The sequence below is a fragment of the Anabrus simplex genome, chromosome 4 (genome assembly GCF_040414725.1).
Source record: "Anabrus simplex isolate iqAnaSimp1 chromosome 4, ASM4041472v1, whole genome shotgun sequence".
NCBI classification, from domain to species: Eukaryota; Metazoa; Arthropoda; class Insecta; order Orthoptera; family Tettigoniidae; genus Anabrus; species Anabrus simplex.
The window spans coordinates 385,333,690-385,351,218 of record NC_090268.1 but is presented as its reverse complement, the minus strand read 5'-3'; the positions used below and the strand labels follow the sequence as shown (position 1 = coordinate 385,351,218).

The window sequence follows — 17,529 nt, the reverse complement described above, 5'->3', positions numbered from 1 at the left end:
TGGTACATGCAGGTGGGAACAATGCAGGAGGGTACTCAGAATGAGGAGATAAAGGCTAATTTAAGAATGAACTCTATTGATAAAGCTGTATGTATAAACCGGCTTTGGTGGTAGGGTCGTGAGGCGCATGGAGGGTAGGTTACCTAAGAGAATAATGGACTCGGTCATGGAGGATAAGAGAAGTAGATGGAGACCATGGCAATGATGATTAGACTCAGTTTCTAATAATTTAAAGATATGAGACATAGAACTAAATGAAGCCACGTAAGTAGTTACAAATAGGGGGAATTAAAGCATTCATAGTTAGTTAGTTACAAATAGGGGGTTGTAGCAATGTTTGGTTAATTCATAGAGGCTTGCAGACTGAACGTAAAAGGCATAACAGTCTGTAATGAAGATGTATGTATCTTATTATTATGAACTTTTTGAGTACCTTGCGAAAAAAAATCATCTCACTTGACAGTTATAGTGCAACACCTCTCAGTATCAGTATCCAGTGCTGAAGTGAAAGGTAAATTGGCTTTTAAGCCGCAAATTTTGGATTTTTGCCTGATACCATCACATCCTTCAACAAACGTGGTTGTTTGGTGTCAAATCAACTAGACTTAGTGAAATCAAATGAAAAAAAAAAAAAAAAAAAAAAAAACAAGGTTGTGTGGGAAGGGAAGTTGGTGAACCTGTGTTTTTTAAAATTGAAACTGTTTTGAAGAAGAAAGTAGGTTTGACACACTACCGGTATGCAATATTGCTGATATGTTCAATAATGAATGATTTGCATTTAGGGCTGTCGCCCATGTGGCAAATATTACAAAGGATGGTGTGGAGGAACAGCTGAAACCTGGATTTGCTTCTTCAAGTATGCACCTGTATAAAGCTCTTCTGATAACTGTAAGTCTTCCACAACTGAAAATCTACAAAATTGTTTACAACTCATGGCAATGCAGTGAGTAAGTTAATGATTGCACATGAATACTATAATAAAAATAATTTTAAAATATTTATCATGACATTTTTAGTTGAAGATCATAAAGTTATTTTAAAAGATTTTTAGGACATTAGAATCCAGACTCTGCTAAAGAATAAGAGAAAGAATTTAATATTATTAGGAGAATTGTTTTCTTTCTCCATATTTGTGCTTGTTTGGCTTGTTTCCAGTTATAAGTCTGTTAGGAGGTGAATACTTCCAAAGACAGTCTCTACTGTATTTGATACTTCCCGGTAAAGTAGACTACCTAATCATCACACAATTCCCCCCAAATGCATTATTTCCGAGTCCTAAATTAGTTCCACCAGGGTGTCAAAGGAATCATAAGATGTGTGTCAGGGCTGATCTATTACATAAAAGTGCGTCTAGTATCAAAAGGGCAGAGCACTATTAAAATGTTACTGGTTTATGGCAGAAACAATAAAGAAATACGCTGCAAGTACCTAGAAAGTAAATAGTTACCGTATGCAATTACAATTTTCATGAAATGTTGTAGGTTAGATGGCCTATAGAGAATGTTGTTCAAATGCAAATTTTCTCCTAGAGTTAACAAGAAGTAGAGAACTTGCAGTAATTGGGAAGGTACTGATAAGAAAGAAAGAAAGAAAGAAAGAAAAAACAAAAACAAAACATGGGTAGTTAATGTTAGGCAGAGGTGCGACAACAACACCACTTTGAGAAAAGGAAGGGCAGCCATTATTAAAGATCTGGCATGCTTTAATAAAAGGCCAGTATTTAACATCTATGATGGTTGAAGAAGTTTCTATATCTACATTTCTAGTCTACGTGTGCTGTTATCATGGCAGTTGAGTATGATCCAGAAACTTCGATTTTTCCTGGCATGACAACAAAGACCTGAAAACTGACGTTCTATTCTTCCCATAACCTCGATTTCTACTTTTCACAGAAAATGATTTTTTAAACTGTGAAGAATAGAAAACGAAACCACTAGGGTATCATGAAACTGGACATGACGTGGCTAGAATCATAATACAGATGGAAATTATCCCTCCTTTGTCTTTTGCGTAAACATAATCACAATTCATGCAAATGACTGCCCGAAAAGATGTGGTTATTTAAGATATAAGAACAAACCCAAAATACTGACATGATGAGAGAGTCGACAGCCTACTTTAATTAGTTATTGGGATACTTATTAGAACGTTTCAAATCTCAAGCCTTTGACGTTGTTAGTACGTTTGTTTAGGGGAACATTTAAGTGGCAATCCTGCAGTGATGTCACATCCGTAAATATGGGCGCCAGTAGTGTGTTGATAGTGTTCCCTCCAGGAAAATCAGGAAAAGTTTCAAAATGGAAAGTGAAAGAAGGAGCATTTGTGTCCGTGGGACGTGTATTATTGTTGTACGATATAAATACCGGCAACGGGCAGCAAGAACAGAAGAAATTAAAGGCCACACAAATGGGAATGGTACGCAAGCTGTTGGCCAAGGAAGGAGAAATAATTCAGCCAGGGTGAGCGAATTATGCATATCTCTTGTGCAGATTATTGCTAATTGTTATGAAATGTTCGTATTTTAGTCGTAATTAATTGCGTTAAGTTGTGCAATAGTGTGTTGATAACGACAAGCTTGTGTTATTGCGTTGTATTGAATTTGTTTTTACAATATGGCCAACTGCTGAACGTGAAAAACACTATGGTTGAAGGTCATTGATTCGAGAGCTGAATGAAATTGGATCATCTTATATATTTATCAACAATAATTCTAAATAACATGCGAAATTAGACTGGATACGGCCTGTAATATTTCGTTCGTTTATGAATTTTAATTCTTCGTAGTTCTGCAATTTCATGAGCGATAATGACGGTGCCAGTAGCTGCTTCAAGTGCTGAAATTGGGCCTGAGGAAACGAATAAAATTTAGCCCGATCTCTTTATGTTTCCCGATCCATGTATTTTTTTTTTATCCAGAGGCCATTAAACTGTACCTTTTCTCTCCACTTCTTTATCAACAGTAACATGCAACTTTGCTTCTTATCTCCTTTTTTTGTTAAATTGTCTTAACACATAGAAGCTTTCTACGAACATCACGCTGGATAGGCACTTGATTAATCACTTCAATGTTCAAAATTTGAGCAATTCTTTACTGTACTGTAGGTATACAGAGCTGATTGTGAAGGTGAGGCTCAATAAGTGACATGCCTAAGTCTTTTAAAAACTGTCTATGGTTCCTCTTTCCTTGTTGCAATCCCAAATTGGCAAGAATAAAAAGAATAAAAGAATTGACTCCACCGCTGTCTAAGATTCCAAACATGACGTGAAGTGGCCACCGCTTTGTTCTTACACAGTTGATCAAAGGTGTCAGTGCCACCTTTAGTTTCATTGTATGTGTGAATCATGACTGGTTTATGTGAGGTTTCATTCACAGAGTTATCATGATGCATAGTTGATAATTACCAACTTGTTTTTTTTTTTAGCTGAATACGACAGAAGTGTTTTCTCACGATCGAATGCAAATCTAGATGTTCCTGTAGGTTTTTTGGTCAGAAAACTTGGTGGGATTTCTTTCTTATTTTTCCTTAGCATTCCCACCATTGTAAGACTATACTGATTCAGGAGCATGTTAGCAAGTGGAATTGATGTGAACCAGTTGTCGACCGTTACATTCCTGTTAGAAAAATGAATAGGTTCAGTCAGTTTGCGAACATAGTAAGTAGGCATCGATTCATTTTTATCGCACTGAACTTTTCCTATGTATGGCATTGCACTTATCATGTAGGATGTTCTAGCATCATTCAGCATGAGTACCTTTATTCCGTACTTATCAGGTTTGGAACCTATGTAAATTTGGAAGCTACATTTGCCATGGAATCCCATGAGCTGTTCATCCACGGTACAGTATTCATATGGGGTGTAATAAGTTTTACAATTTTCAACAAAGCAGTCCCATACTTCTCTTATTGTGGCCAATTTGTTTGTCTTTTTCCTTTCATCCCAGTCCTCTTTGCTATAGGGGTAAGGCAGAATGACAGAAAAAGCAACGCAGTCTGCTCGTAGTGTGCGAAACCGTTCTGCCAGAGTCACCGTGCCATGGTATATGTTGATTGCGAACATCTCCTGTGAAGCATTTTGTAACCTCTCACTAAGATCAACTATCATTGCTATTAATTTGGAGTGACTGTTTTTTAACTGTTTAATATCTTTACTGCAAAAATGCTCCAAAAACTGATGAAAATTATCGATTGTGCCAGCAAGAAAGATGTATTTATGTATCTCTGCAATTTTCAGGCTGTAACTGCTTTCACTGTAATCATAATTTAATTAATTAAAATATGTAAGCGCTACAGACCATAAGAGTCATTTAACGGTGCCCTCTAACTATACAGTAGACAGCTTGAATAAGAACAAGTGCTAAAATTCGAAGGATATGATATTAATGACTACAATTTGATTGGGTCAAGCAGACCCCAGTGTGGTATTTACGTACTATATGTGTTTTGGAAGTGTGGCGTAAAGCCAATTCTTGAAAAAAAAAAAAAAACAACTGTTGCAAAGTTTGGGCAGGGAAGACTTGGGAGAAAGGAGATAAGCTGATTGACTAACTAGTATGTTGCAAGTAATCGGCTTCATTTTCCGTATCAAATTCTAATCACAGAGAGTTACAATAACTGAAAATCTTCCACGTATTCAAAAACTTAGCGATTCACCTAAGCTTAACAACAGCTGAAGATGTTCTCAAGTGAGAACGAAACATGTACTGTTGACAGTTAATAATTTGCTAAAAAGCAAATAAAAAGTTTCAAAAAGGTGGAAGATTTTCAATTATTGTAACTCTCTGTAACTAGTATGTTCCAAACTGTCAGTGGAGAGATGGAATGGAATTACATTAGTAGATGTATTTTTTAATGTGTTTTTAATTGTAGAAAGATAAAGGGGCAAATATTAGTTTATAGGAAGGGCAGTTATGGATTGGAATAATTTACCAAGACTAGGTAAACCACAGGTAGGGAATCTGCCACCTGGCCAACTGCCTTAAATGGAGATCAGTGGTGATTGATGATTCGATTTGGACTGTAACACATTAAAATATCTAGAAGGATAGAAGTAGGCTTTTAATGCAAAATGACTTTGAGGGGAACACATTAGAAGATGAAAACAGATGGAAAACTTTTTTTTTTTTTTTTTGCTATTTGCTATACGTTGCACTGACAAAGATAGGTCTTATGGCGACGATGGGATAGGAAAGACCTAGGAGTTGGAAGGAAGCGGCCGTGGCCTTAATTATGCTACAGCCCCGGCATTTGCCTGGTGTGAAAATGGGAAACCACGGAAAACCATCTTCAAGGCTGCCGACAGTGGGACTCGAACCCATTATCTCCTGATTACTGGATACTGGCCGCACTTAAGCGACTGCAGCTATTGAGTTCGGAAGATGGAAAACTTAAAATGAAGGTGTGGTATCATATTTTCCCCAACTTGACAGCATTTATGATAAGGTGAAATGATATGATTATTTATTTAGCTTATGGTGGTGCATATATTCAAATGAACACACAACCGCACAAAAATTGGCTATTGCAGAAGATTACTTTCTTTCAAAGTTCAAAGTTCTTGTGTTCCAAATAGGATGAACATATTGTGCAGGTAGTATGATTCTAAGTATCATCTCTTTGGTTGCTGTTCATCCACAGTTTACGAATATCCTCGTGTTTCAAAAAGTTATAAAAATTAAATATTTTTTGCTGGCCAGTTTTGTGTGGTTGAGTGTACTGTTTACATACATCTACATATATATCATAAACTGACAGTCTGCAAAGCATTGGGGAAGTCATGATATAATGTCCAAATTGTCCAGCCATTTTACAGTATAGGCCTAGCATGTTAACCCATTAGCACCTGAATTAATTTTTTTCTGAGATTAATTCATTTATTGTATTTTACCACACGTTTTGGACCAAAATAAACTAATGAAAGAAGTTTCAGAATTTTGGGAATGCTAGGTCATAAGATATTTGATGTTGCCAAACGGCAACGCTAGGCGCTTGCACTACCTATTTTTTAACAATGAGTTTTGATAGAAGAATTTTAGTTATGGAGTAGTTTTTTGTTTGTTGTGAAATAACGGTGTTGAAAAATCTCAGTATTATTTATTGTAAGAATATCCACTATTACGTTTTATTCACATCACAACTAAAAATATAGAATTGTTGAATAAAAGAAAATCTATTTGTTTGCAGTACAGAGAGACATATATGTAGTTTTTTTCCTGTCAAAACAAAACTCTCACTGGAACAGTAGAATAAAATAAAAAAAAATAGGAAAACGGAGAACCAAAGAACTTCAGATGCAGTTACGCACTATAGAGTAACTACAGTAGTCAGTATTTTCTTAGGCAGATAAAAGCCTTCGCTCATTACTTGCGCGTTAAGCGCAGAGATAGAGATTGACAAACTTTTGCTGTCTTCGTATCATCCTGCGTGTCCCAATAAGAACACTTGGAGGGTAACTTATTGTATCTATAAATGAAAAATATGGTGAGAGAGCAAAGAATTTAATCAGAAGTTATTTTTGGGTCTGTACAATTTAAAAACATTGACTGAATGTTCAGTCAGCTGGTTATCCACAAACAATTAAAAAATGTCAACAATATACATGGATTTGTACTTTCTGTAATTAGGCTCCGGAAATGTTAACAATCACCCATTATCGAAATCTGCCCCTCCGGTCTATCTTGGTTAGTAATTTGATTTATTATTTTCTTTATCAGTTACCTGCTCATTTGCAGTTTCATGTATTGAAACAGATCTTGCATCAATAGACGCAAAAAGCACTTCACCCTCTGGTAACACACCTTCACGATCATAACTAATTCTAATTCTTTCATTATTAACAAGCTTCATTTCAGCACTGGCACATAACTGTCAGTAGCTGAGTTTATCAATAACCCGCCAAAATCTTCATCACCAGAAGCCCTCGTGTGTAACTACACTTACATTGGGTGTTTCCACTAAAATATCCCCATTGAAATCTTAAGTCAGTAGCATATCCAGTGCTTCTGAAAGGGAAAATCCCTTCATGCGAGGAAGATGTATGAATTAGGTAAAGTAACATGATCTGACAGCTGAAGAAATTTTACTGAGTATAAACGCCATGGCAACACTAATGATTCAACAAGCACTACTATGGCATTGTGCGCCCGTATTATTTCAGAGGTTTACAACATATATAATTAAGCGTGCATAACACTATTGTAAACATAATCTAATGAAACATCTTCATTTATAAATTTTATATCCTTCTTATGCGAAGCTGAAAATAACCAAGAGTTCACCACTCCTTGTCTCACAACAGTAGATTTTGAAATTAAATAAACGTGATTACTCGATTCTACAAACACTCCTCTAACTGTCAGATGACACAACAGTCTTCCAGATTCTTTGTTGTTGCCAACAGTACTATAAGAAGAAAGTTGTTGCCATATGGCAACGCACGGCGGTAATGGGTTAAGAAGTCGTCTGTAGATCCAGAGAATTTGCTCTTTGAGCAATCCTGATCAATATGTACCGTGCAAGTGGCTACGTGATTTGGGTCACGTATCTGTCAGCTTGCATTCAGAAGATAGTGGATTCGAACCTCACTGTTGACAGCCCTGTAGATGGTTTTCTGCTCTTGCCCGTTTTCACACTAAATAGCAATGAATTACCGAGTGAGTTGGTTACATGGTTAGGGTCATGTAGTTGCCAGCTTGCATTTGGTATGTTGTGGGTTCGAACCCCACTGTCAGCAACCCTGAAGATGATTTTTGTGGTTTCCCATATAATGAATTTTGATATCAAACGCCATCTAGCAACAGAGCTTTTCCGTCCTTAGTACCACAGATATTAGTAATAACCAAGCCCTTAAAGTTGCGGACGGGGATTTTAAATTAAAAAATCTTATTCTCAAGCCTGTAGAAATTATTGCTTGGACAGTTTATGGAAAGAACTGAAGCCTGTATGTAGAATCGGCTGCACTGGAGTGTTAATTATGCTTCAGTTTTTAATTGAAGAAGATTGCTTGTGGAGTTGTTGTTTTTTCATTTTTTTTTTATTAGTTTTATCACGCCATTCATTTCATCTCACTAACTCTACTGATGAGGTTGATGTCAGGAAGGGCATCTGGTCATAAAAACTCGCTACAAAGATTCATTTCACTTCATACCCGGCTCTGTAGAGAAACGGGGTAAGGGTTGGACATGCATACTGTGAAGACTTCGATGGAATCTGTCATCTCCTGCTTTGTGGGGTACCAGTACTTCTTGAATAGTGGTAGACTAATACCATAGATGACTTTCTTTCAAAGTTCTTGCATTTCATATATGATGAACATGTGCAGATAGTATCATTCTAAGTTTCGAGGACTGTGTAGCCAGACATTCAGTTCTGTGAACTGGCAGAACATGAAACTAATCCTGATATTGAATATCTGGCCTTGTACCGAGTTTCAGATACCATACGCTCGTCTCATTTCAACACCCAACTTGTTCGCCCTCATTTTCATTATAATCAAAAGAAAGCATTATTGTGAGTGAAAGTGAAAAACTGTAAAATTAAGTAATTTCCTCCTATTTATTTTTTATTTACACTGTTAACGCCCACATTGGAGCACCAAAATCAAACCTTATACAACAAAGTCTTCAAAGAATAAGTTCAACTTTTAACACTTGACAACTTTTTCCTTTCCCAAAACTTCTTCATTCTGGATGATCTTGCTGCCTGTTCTCCTGCAGATATAACATACTGCTTACACTGCAATATTTTTAGTGATAGTCTTGTGTACTTGTTATTTAGAATCCGTTTCTCTTCTCTATTTTCAATTTGATCTTTAGTAATTTTCAATTCATCTAAATCCATTTGTATTTCTTTAAACCAAGTGTTTTTTGTTTTACTATTCCAAAAGAAATCAAAGAATTGTTTCAGGAGTCTAGTATTTGGTAAGCAGTATATGTGTTCAAAGAATGCAATCCTCCATTTTTGCATTGTGTCAATGATCGATTCACTTTCCTTGTAAAGTATTGAATTTGGCAAAAGTCTCCACTGGCCATCAATCTGGTGTTTTTTATTAATATTTGTCCAAAGAATTCTTCTATCAACTTTCTCCAGTTTATTGTTGATTGGGTATTCAGTTTAAATAATTTTTCACTTGCATATGTTGCTTCTGGCTTAACGACGGAGTAATAATTTCCAAATTTAGCATTAATCGAAAGAGACTGTTTCTTGTAACTCAGCCAGGTAATTTGTTGTGCTCGTCTCAATTTTTGAGTTCTACTATCTATGGATGCTTTTTCGTTAGCATTCCAAGTTATAATCTCACCGAGATATTTAAATTTGTCTACAAGCTTTATTTTCTGAGTATTATTTAACATAATATGTGAAGTGTCAACTTGAAAAGATGGCATAATTTCTGTTTTCTCAAAAGAAATTTTCAACCCAACCTTCGCTGCTAATCGTTCCAATTCCTGTACTTGAAATTTAGCTTCTTCAATACTATTTGCTAATAATGCTAGATCATCAGTAAATGCTAGACAATTTAGTCTAATATTTCTTCCAGTCTTAACAGTCGGGGGACTATTCCATTATTCCATTCACACACCATTTTTTTCAGCACACAATTAAACAACAACAGGAATAATCCATCTTTCTGTCAAATACCAGTATGAATTTGAAATGGCTCAGAGATTTCATTTCTGAAACTAACTCTAGATTTTGTATTTTTAAGAGTGACCGCAATAAGGTTAACAAGTTCCCGATGATAACCAAATTCAGTAAGGATATGCAATAATGATTCACGATGGATACTATTATAAGCTTTTTGAAAATCAACAAAAGTGATTATTACATTTTTGCTCCTAATCCTTTGATGTTTTATAATCCATTTGAGACTGATAATTTGATCTGGACAGCTTTGTCCTGGATGAAAACCACCCTGATATTACCAAATTCACTATCAAGTTGTTCACGAATTCTGGAATATGAAATCTTAGAAAAAATCTTATAAGTGATATCCGGCAAAGAAATTCCTCGATAACTACTAGGATCTGATCTATTGCCTTTTTTGTGTAATGGGTGTATAATTGCAACATTCCATTCTTCAGCTAATTTTTCGGTAGGCCCTATTCCATATGTCAGTGAGATGTTTATGTAAATTCCGAATAGTCTGTACATTTGATTTTTCAAAAGTTTCGTTACTAATTGATTCTCTCAATAGCTGCACGCACTTCATTGTAAACCGGTGGTATGATCTTTTCCAGAGGTGTTCTATTTCTGGGATACAGATCAAATTAAAAATAATCTTCAGGTTCATCACTATTAAGTAGTGTTTTTGAAGTATTTAGCCAAAATTATTGCGTTGTCGTCATCATCATGGGCCTCCTTTCCATTCGTATCCTTCATCAGAAGAGTAGGGGGAGTATAATTTGTTTGGTATTGTTTAAGTGTCCCTATAATAGTCTCTTGTTTTATGGCGATTGAAAGCTTCATCAGTAGATTTTATTGTTTCCTTCTGATGGTTCCTTTTAACCCTCCTGATTCCTTTGGACGTTAATCGTCAAGCATTGATTAATTCTTCCCTAGAACTTTCAGTTTCTTGTTGCTGGTCATTCAACCAAGTTTTATGCCGGCATAGTATTGCTATATCACACTGTTCATTCCACCATGCATGTTTTTTTTTGTTTTTTAATTGGAGCAACTTCTGCTAAGGCTTTTAATTTGTTAGCAGTGATCTCCAAGTTGTCACTTACAAGCATTATGGATTTCTCAAAGTATACTGGATTATTAATGACTGTACTAGGATCATACATTCTTTTCCTAATGAATTTTTGCAGTTTATTTTTCCTTTTAGGAGTTAATTTGATTTTAAACTTTGAGATGTAATGATCTTAATCAACATCGACACCACAAAGAACCTTTACATTATAAATTTCTTCATGAAATAAATTTACGATCCATGGCCACATGACCTATCTGAGACTCACCTGACGTAACGTTAGGACATTTCCAGGTCATTAATTTATGCGGTTTTCTTTTAAACCTTGTCTTCTCCAGAATTAGTCCATGGTAAATACAAAATTCAATTAACCGTTCACCATGCTTGTTTGTCAATTTACGTGCTCGCCATCGCCCCACCACTACACGAAATCTCCTCTCAGTCTAGTCTTTGCAATGAAATCTCTAAGTAAAATTGTAATATTAGTATCGGGTATATTTGTTACCAGTTGGTCAAGTTCGTCCCAAAATTGATCCGGTCCCTCCTTGTCAGTTCTGTTTTTTTCATTTGTTGGTGCATGAACATCTATCCATGTGTATATCTTGTTTTCCACTCTAATTGTTAACAATGCTATTCGTGAGGAATTTGAGGAAAAATCAATAATAGAATCTAGAATTCTATTGTGTACCAAGAAACCAACTCCGAATTGAGGACCATTCCTCATAACTCTCTCAACTGGAGGTCCTTTATAGAGACGATACCCACCTGATTCAGTTGGGTTCTGATCAGTGTTACATAATTCTTGAAGAACTGTGATCACAATTTTGTGTTGATCCAAAATATCAATTAGATGCTTTAATTTACCAACCTTCATCAATGAATTGATATTTAATGTTGCCAAATACAAAAACTTTCCTGACTTGTTGAACTTAAGTAGATTTTTAGTTTGATTAGTCTGCATGATTGTTCATCATGTCTCTAGTGCTCCGACTCCCAAGAACTTTCCTGGCTTGTTGAACTTAAGTACATTTTTAGTTTGATTAGTATGCATGATTGTTCATCATGTCTCTAGGCGCTCCGACGCCTTAATCTTCTATCTGACACCCCACCGTATTCAAATGGTGTCTTTATTATTATTATTATTATTATTATTATTATTATTATTATTATTATTATTATTATTATTATTATTATTATTATTATTATTATTATTATGTCCGACTCGTTGGCCGAATGGTCAGCGTACTGGCCTTCGGTTCAGAGGGTCCCGGGTTCGATTCCCGGTCGGGTCGGGGATTTTAACCTTAATTGGTTAATTCCAATGGTCCAAGGGCTGGGTGTTTGTGCTGTCCCCAACATCCCTGCAACTCACACACCACACATAACACTATCCTCCACTACAATAACACGCAGTTACCTACAAATGGCAGATGCCGCCCACCCTCATCGGAGGGTCTGCCTTACAAGGGCTGCACTCGGCTAGAAATAGCCACACGAAATTAAAAAAAACATTATTATTATTATTATTATTATTATTATTATTATTATTATTAAATTTCCCATTACAAACCCTATTTTACAAGTAGTATATTAGGGCTATAGATAGTGAGACTAAGTTGGATGGATGATTATATAATAGCTGTCCAAACTGGTGGATTCTTTCAATAGAAGACTTCCCATACTAGGTTGATTGATCAGTGATCAAGAGTCTGACCGTGGAAGGGGTTTACAATTCCAGATGTGATCTGGAAAGGTGATGAGTGAAATATTTGATGAAACATGTGATTGTGGAGAGTGTTTGGTCCATGAGAGCTATTTTATTTCGCTCAAGTCCGCCGGTAAACTGGTTAGGACCCCCCTATCCGCCACTTGGGATGCGCCACATCGGAGTATCATCTCTCCACCTGCTACGATACCTCCTATAATAGAAGAAATAAATTGAAATGATCTTTGTCCTCAAATCTAGTACTCAGTATTACCACATCTGTATTTGCCTATTATTTTCAATATCCAGGATACTGCATTGTGTTATTTGTGTTCTAATATCTTTGTTACCTAGCACATCTGGAGATGATCCTTGTTTGTTGTATGATTGTTCAACATTTTTCATAAGCTGTTCTCTCACCCTTATGCCATCTCCATATCGCTTTCTTGTCTACTTTCAAAAATTCGTGCTCTTGAACTCATTTCTGTGGTGCAAGTATATTCAAAGATCAAAAGTCTTAACTGTACATTGTATATCATATCTACTACTCTGAATTGTCACTAAATCATTATTTTGTCATGATTTCTTAAGTTAAACTAATCAATTTATGGTAGTTATTCAGTTCAGTACCAATGAAATCCTCGGCTGCTAAATAATGTTCCAAGCAGATCTTAATAATACAGGTCACATAACCACTGTTTCTGTTAAGCCTCCTGCTTAATCAGTAAGTCACGAGATGCAGTTTCCTTGACCACTTTGACTTTTCAAATTGCCATTCTGTAATGGCTGATTGGCTGAGTGTCTTCTCCTTCTAATTATCTTTCTTTGCACCTCTCCCCTCTGCATTGTTGATGTCAATTACAATTCATATTAAGCAGAGCGAGGTATTCAGCTTTGTGGCAGTTACACAGACCAGACCAGACCTTGTGGTTGGTGTAGTTCTATGGTAATAAGTGGCATTCGGAAGGTTAGTGCTTGGGACTCTTAATTACGAACAGGGTAGGCCATAGAAACATGCTTAGAAGAAGACCTCAGTGATGTAGAAGATCTTTATACAGATCCAAATTAGCCTACATCAGTAAAAGTGATCACAATTTAGATTCTGAACTGCCTACCAGTTCTCTGCATGCAGGAATCCAGTGTTTCCTGAATGTACCAAGAAACTTTCGAAGAAGTGTGTTGTTGGACTTTGTGAGTGACAAACTGAAAGTAATCAGAGTACAATTTGAAAATAAGAATTATAATAGATAAAGGTCAGCATAAATAGTATTATTTTTACGAATATCTCGGTTCTAAAAGCACCGAGCTTGATAGCTGCAGTCGTTTAAGTACGGCCAGTATCCAGTATTCGGGAGATAGTAGGTTCGAACCCCACTGTCGGCAGCCCTGAAAATGGTTTTCCGAGGTTTCCGATTTTCACACCAGGCAAATGCTGGGGCTGTACCTTAATTAAGGCCACGGCCGCTTCCTTCCCACTCCTAGCCCTTTCCAGTCCCATCGTCGCCGTAAGACCTATCTGTGTCGGTGTGACGTAAAACAACTAGCAAAAAAAAAAAAGTTCTAAAAGCCTGGCTCAGTTTTGTTTCCTAACTGATATATATCTTAGTTTATTTTTATTATAGTATGCAAGTTATAACTGTGACACATTACTTTGTTTTTGCTACTTAAAGGATATCAATAAAGTGAAACAAATCCCCTCCTGTGAATTTAGAACATTTTCAAAATAATGATAAATATTTATACTGTCTTTTGTAGAAATGGAAACACCAAAAATAGTGCTACAATATTCTAAATGACCAGGCGAGTTGGCCGTGCGGTTTGGGGCTGTACCTTAATTAAGGTCACGGCCGCTTCCTTCCAACTCCTAGGCCTTTCATATCCCGTCGTCGCCGTAAGACCTATCTGTGTCGGTGCGAAGTAAAGCCATTAGCAAGAAAAAAAAATCTAAATGTGAAATTAAAAATCTTATTTGATTATACACTGCCTGAAAAAAAGTATTCATGCAGAAGGAGTGGTTGAAAGTGAATGAAACTACGTATGGTGAAAGACCATGCGCCTTTATTGAACTGATTACAATATGGAATGGAGACAAGGCCGTTGGCAGTTACAGGTGGAATGTTGACGCCAGGTCAGTAAGGTTCACAATTAAGTATTTATTTATTTTCCACCTAGTCGATACAATGATTGCTTAAGGCAACTATTAATGGTCAAAAGTGGAAAATAAATAAATACTTAATTGTGAATCTATTGAAGTGCGATACGGACCATGAAGCTGATTTTATGTAAAGGTCAGTAAGGTGTCGCACCCCCCCTGGTGGCTGCAATAGAATGAAACATGCGGTTCGGAATGGTGTCACACAGCTTTTGGATCTTCTCCTGAGGCAAGTTCATCCAGAATTGTTGCAGCTGTCCCTCCAAATCCCACAGGCTGATACTGGTACAGAATCCCCTTCCAATGTCATCCCACATGTGTTCAATGATGGAGAGGTCCGAGGATCTTGCTGGCCACGGGAGGACCTCAACATGCTCGAGGCAGTCCATAGACACATGTGCTGTGTGTGGGCATGCATTATCTTGTTGGAACACTGTCCCAGGGTGCTGTGCCATAAGGGGTAGGACGTGCGGATGCAGAATGTCTGTGACGTATCGCTGTGGTGTCAAAGTCTGCTGAAGCACTCTTAGAGGTGACCTGAATGAATATCCTGTGGCCCCCCATACCATGATGCCAGGGATTACACTTGTATGTCTTTCCACAATCTGGGAAGGATCTGCCCTCAACACTGCCAAACCCGCACACGAGGTCATCGGAGGTTATGGAGAAGTGGGACTCATCACTGAACATGATGTGATGCCAGTCGTCCTCTGTCCATGCCTCCCGGGCAAGGCACCACTCCAAACGCAGGCGTTGGCGTTCTGGTGTCAATGGCAACTGACGCATGGGGAGGTGGGACCCCAATCCAGTGGATGCGAGTCGTCGAGACACTGTGTGGGAACTCACAGGATGTTGTAGAGTCTCCAGAACATGCTTGTGGATGGTGGGTGCCGAAGTTATGAGATCCCGCAATTCTTGGCGAAACATACGACAGTCCTTGCTCGGGGTGGAGTTTCTTGGTTGACCCGAACCTGCACGACACGGTTGGGTGCCCTCGTGTACCCATTGAGTCCAACATCGGGCCACTGTGACATCTGAATGGCCCGCATTCCTGGCAATTGCACAATACAACCAACCAGCCTCATGCAGTCCCACAATGTGGCCTCTGTCAAATGTTGTCAGCTGGTGGGTAGGCTGCCTAACGCGTATGTGAGGCATTGCGGGTGTATCATACGTAGTCCTCTCTGGACCTCTTGCTTAACTGTTTGACTCACAGCAGTTGACTGGTAAGAACTTATCAACAAAAGGATGGAGCCATCACAAATGCACTCTGGTGGGCATTCTACACATTACAGATCCTTGTAAATCTAATCATTTACTCACACATCAATGGTATGCATGTATACCGAAATAGGATAATATTGGACCACTCCTTGTGGGTGCTTAACTTTTTTATTTTAGTCAGGCTCTGTATATAGATACTTGGACTAATAAAGTAACGTGAACCGGGCGAGTTGGCCGTGCGCGTAGAGGCACGCGGCTGTGAGCTTGCATCCGGGAGATTGTGGGTTCGAATCCCACTGTCGGCAGCCCTGAAGATGGTTTTCCGTGGTTTCCCATTTTCGCTCCAGGCAAATGCTGGGGCGGCCACGGCCGCTTCCTTCCAACTCCTAGACCTCCTTTCCTATCCCATCGTCGCCATAAGACATATATGTGTCGGTGCGACGTAAAGCCCGTAGCAAAAAAAGTAACGTGAGGTTAAGTAATTTTACTTGGTTCTAAAGCAGATCTGCCCCAAATTCCAATGTCTTCCTAATTTTGAGTATGTTGTTAAACAATTCAAGTTAGAAATACAGAACACTCTTCAGGACATCAATTGTGAAAATTTCCTTCTGCATAAATCAATCAATCAATCAATCAATCAATCAATCAATCAATCAATCAATCAATCAATCAATCAATCAATCAATCAATCAATCAATCAATCACTACTGATCCGTATTTAGGGCAGTCACCCAACTGGCAGATTCCCTAAACATCATCATCATCATTTAAGATAAGAATAATAATTAGTATTTAGTTACATTACTTTTGAGGCAAAATCTTATTTGGAAGTCCGAGAGACCGGATGTTGTGGCGTATGTCCAAAATTCGATACCTCGTGGGTTAACAATGGAGAAATTGGAGATGTAAGTATAGTTGATCCGACTTTGCAACGTTGAAATGCAGCAACGGTCAGGGATTGTAGTTTTTCTCGCTCTCTTGGGTAGTTACGTAAATTTGAAATCACAGAAAACATATGGTGTAGTACACATGAAATATATGTTAGTAGTGTTAAATCACATTCCTACATCCCTGGACTGTTCTTAAATTAGGCAGCTGGCACTTGTTCTTCCTAATAAGAATGTGAGTTTATTCTGATGATTAAACAATTCATACCGGGTGAGTTGGCCGTGCGGTTAGAAGCGCGCAGCTGTGAGCTTGCGTCCGGGAGATAGTGGGTTCTAACCCCACTATCGACAGCCCTGAAAATAGTTTTCCGTGGTTTCCCATTTTCACACCAAGCAAATGCTGGGGCTGTACCTTAATTAAGGCCACAGCCGCTTCCTTCCTTCCTTTGCTATCCCATCGTCACCATTAAGACCTATCTGTGTCGGTGCGACGTAAAGCAACTAGCAAAAAATAAACAATTCATGTTACTTACAAGGAGGCATTCCCTACTCATCACCACCGATTTCGCTCAAATTTGTAGAACATGCAGGGCTTGACTACAAATGAAAGTACCCAAAGTGCGAACTCCAGATGGCCAAGCGTATAGAAAATAAAAATAAAAATGTTGACGCGGCTCTCGCACCGTATAAGCCACTTACGTTAGTGTGCACGCCGAGCAGTAGTTGGTGAAGCGGTAAGAGCTTGGACTGGTAATTCGGTGGTCGTGGCTTCGACTCCCCGTGTGGAGAATATTTTTCTAAATTTTTATAGTATTCATTTATTTACAGAGTTTATGCCCACATTGGAGCACTTAAATCAGACTACAACAAAT

At 37.8% G+C, this 17,529-nt stretch overlaps 1 protein-coding gene across 1 annotated transcript in view; it reads left to right on the top strand.

Moving 5' to 3' along the window:
* Positions 1-2,238: 2,238 nt before the first annotated feature.
* LOC136872287 (RNA polymerase II subunit A C-terminal domain phosphatase) overlaps positions 2,239-17,529 on the top strand; it is a 206,710-nt gene continuing 191,419 nt past the window's right edge. Inside the window, exon 1 of the mRNA XM_067146107.2 lies at positions 2,239-2,459. Within this exon, the coding sequence (XP_067002208.2) occupies positions 2,239-2,459 (221 nt within the window). The remainder of the gene's footprint in view (positions 2,460-17,529) is intronic.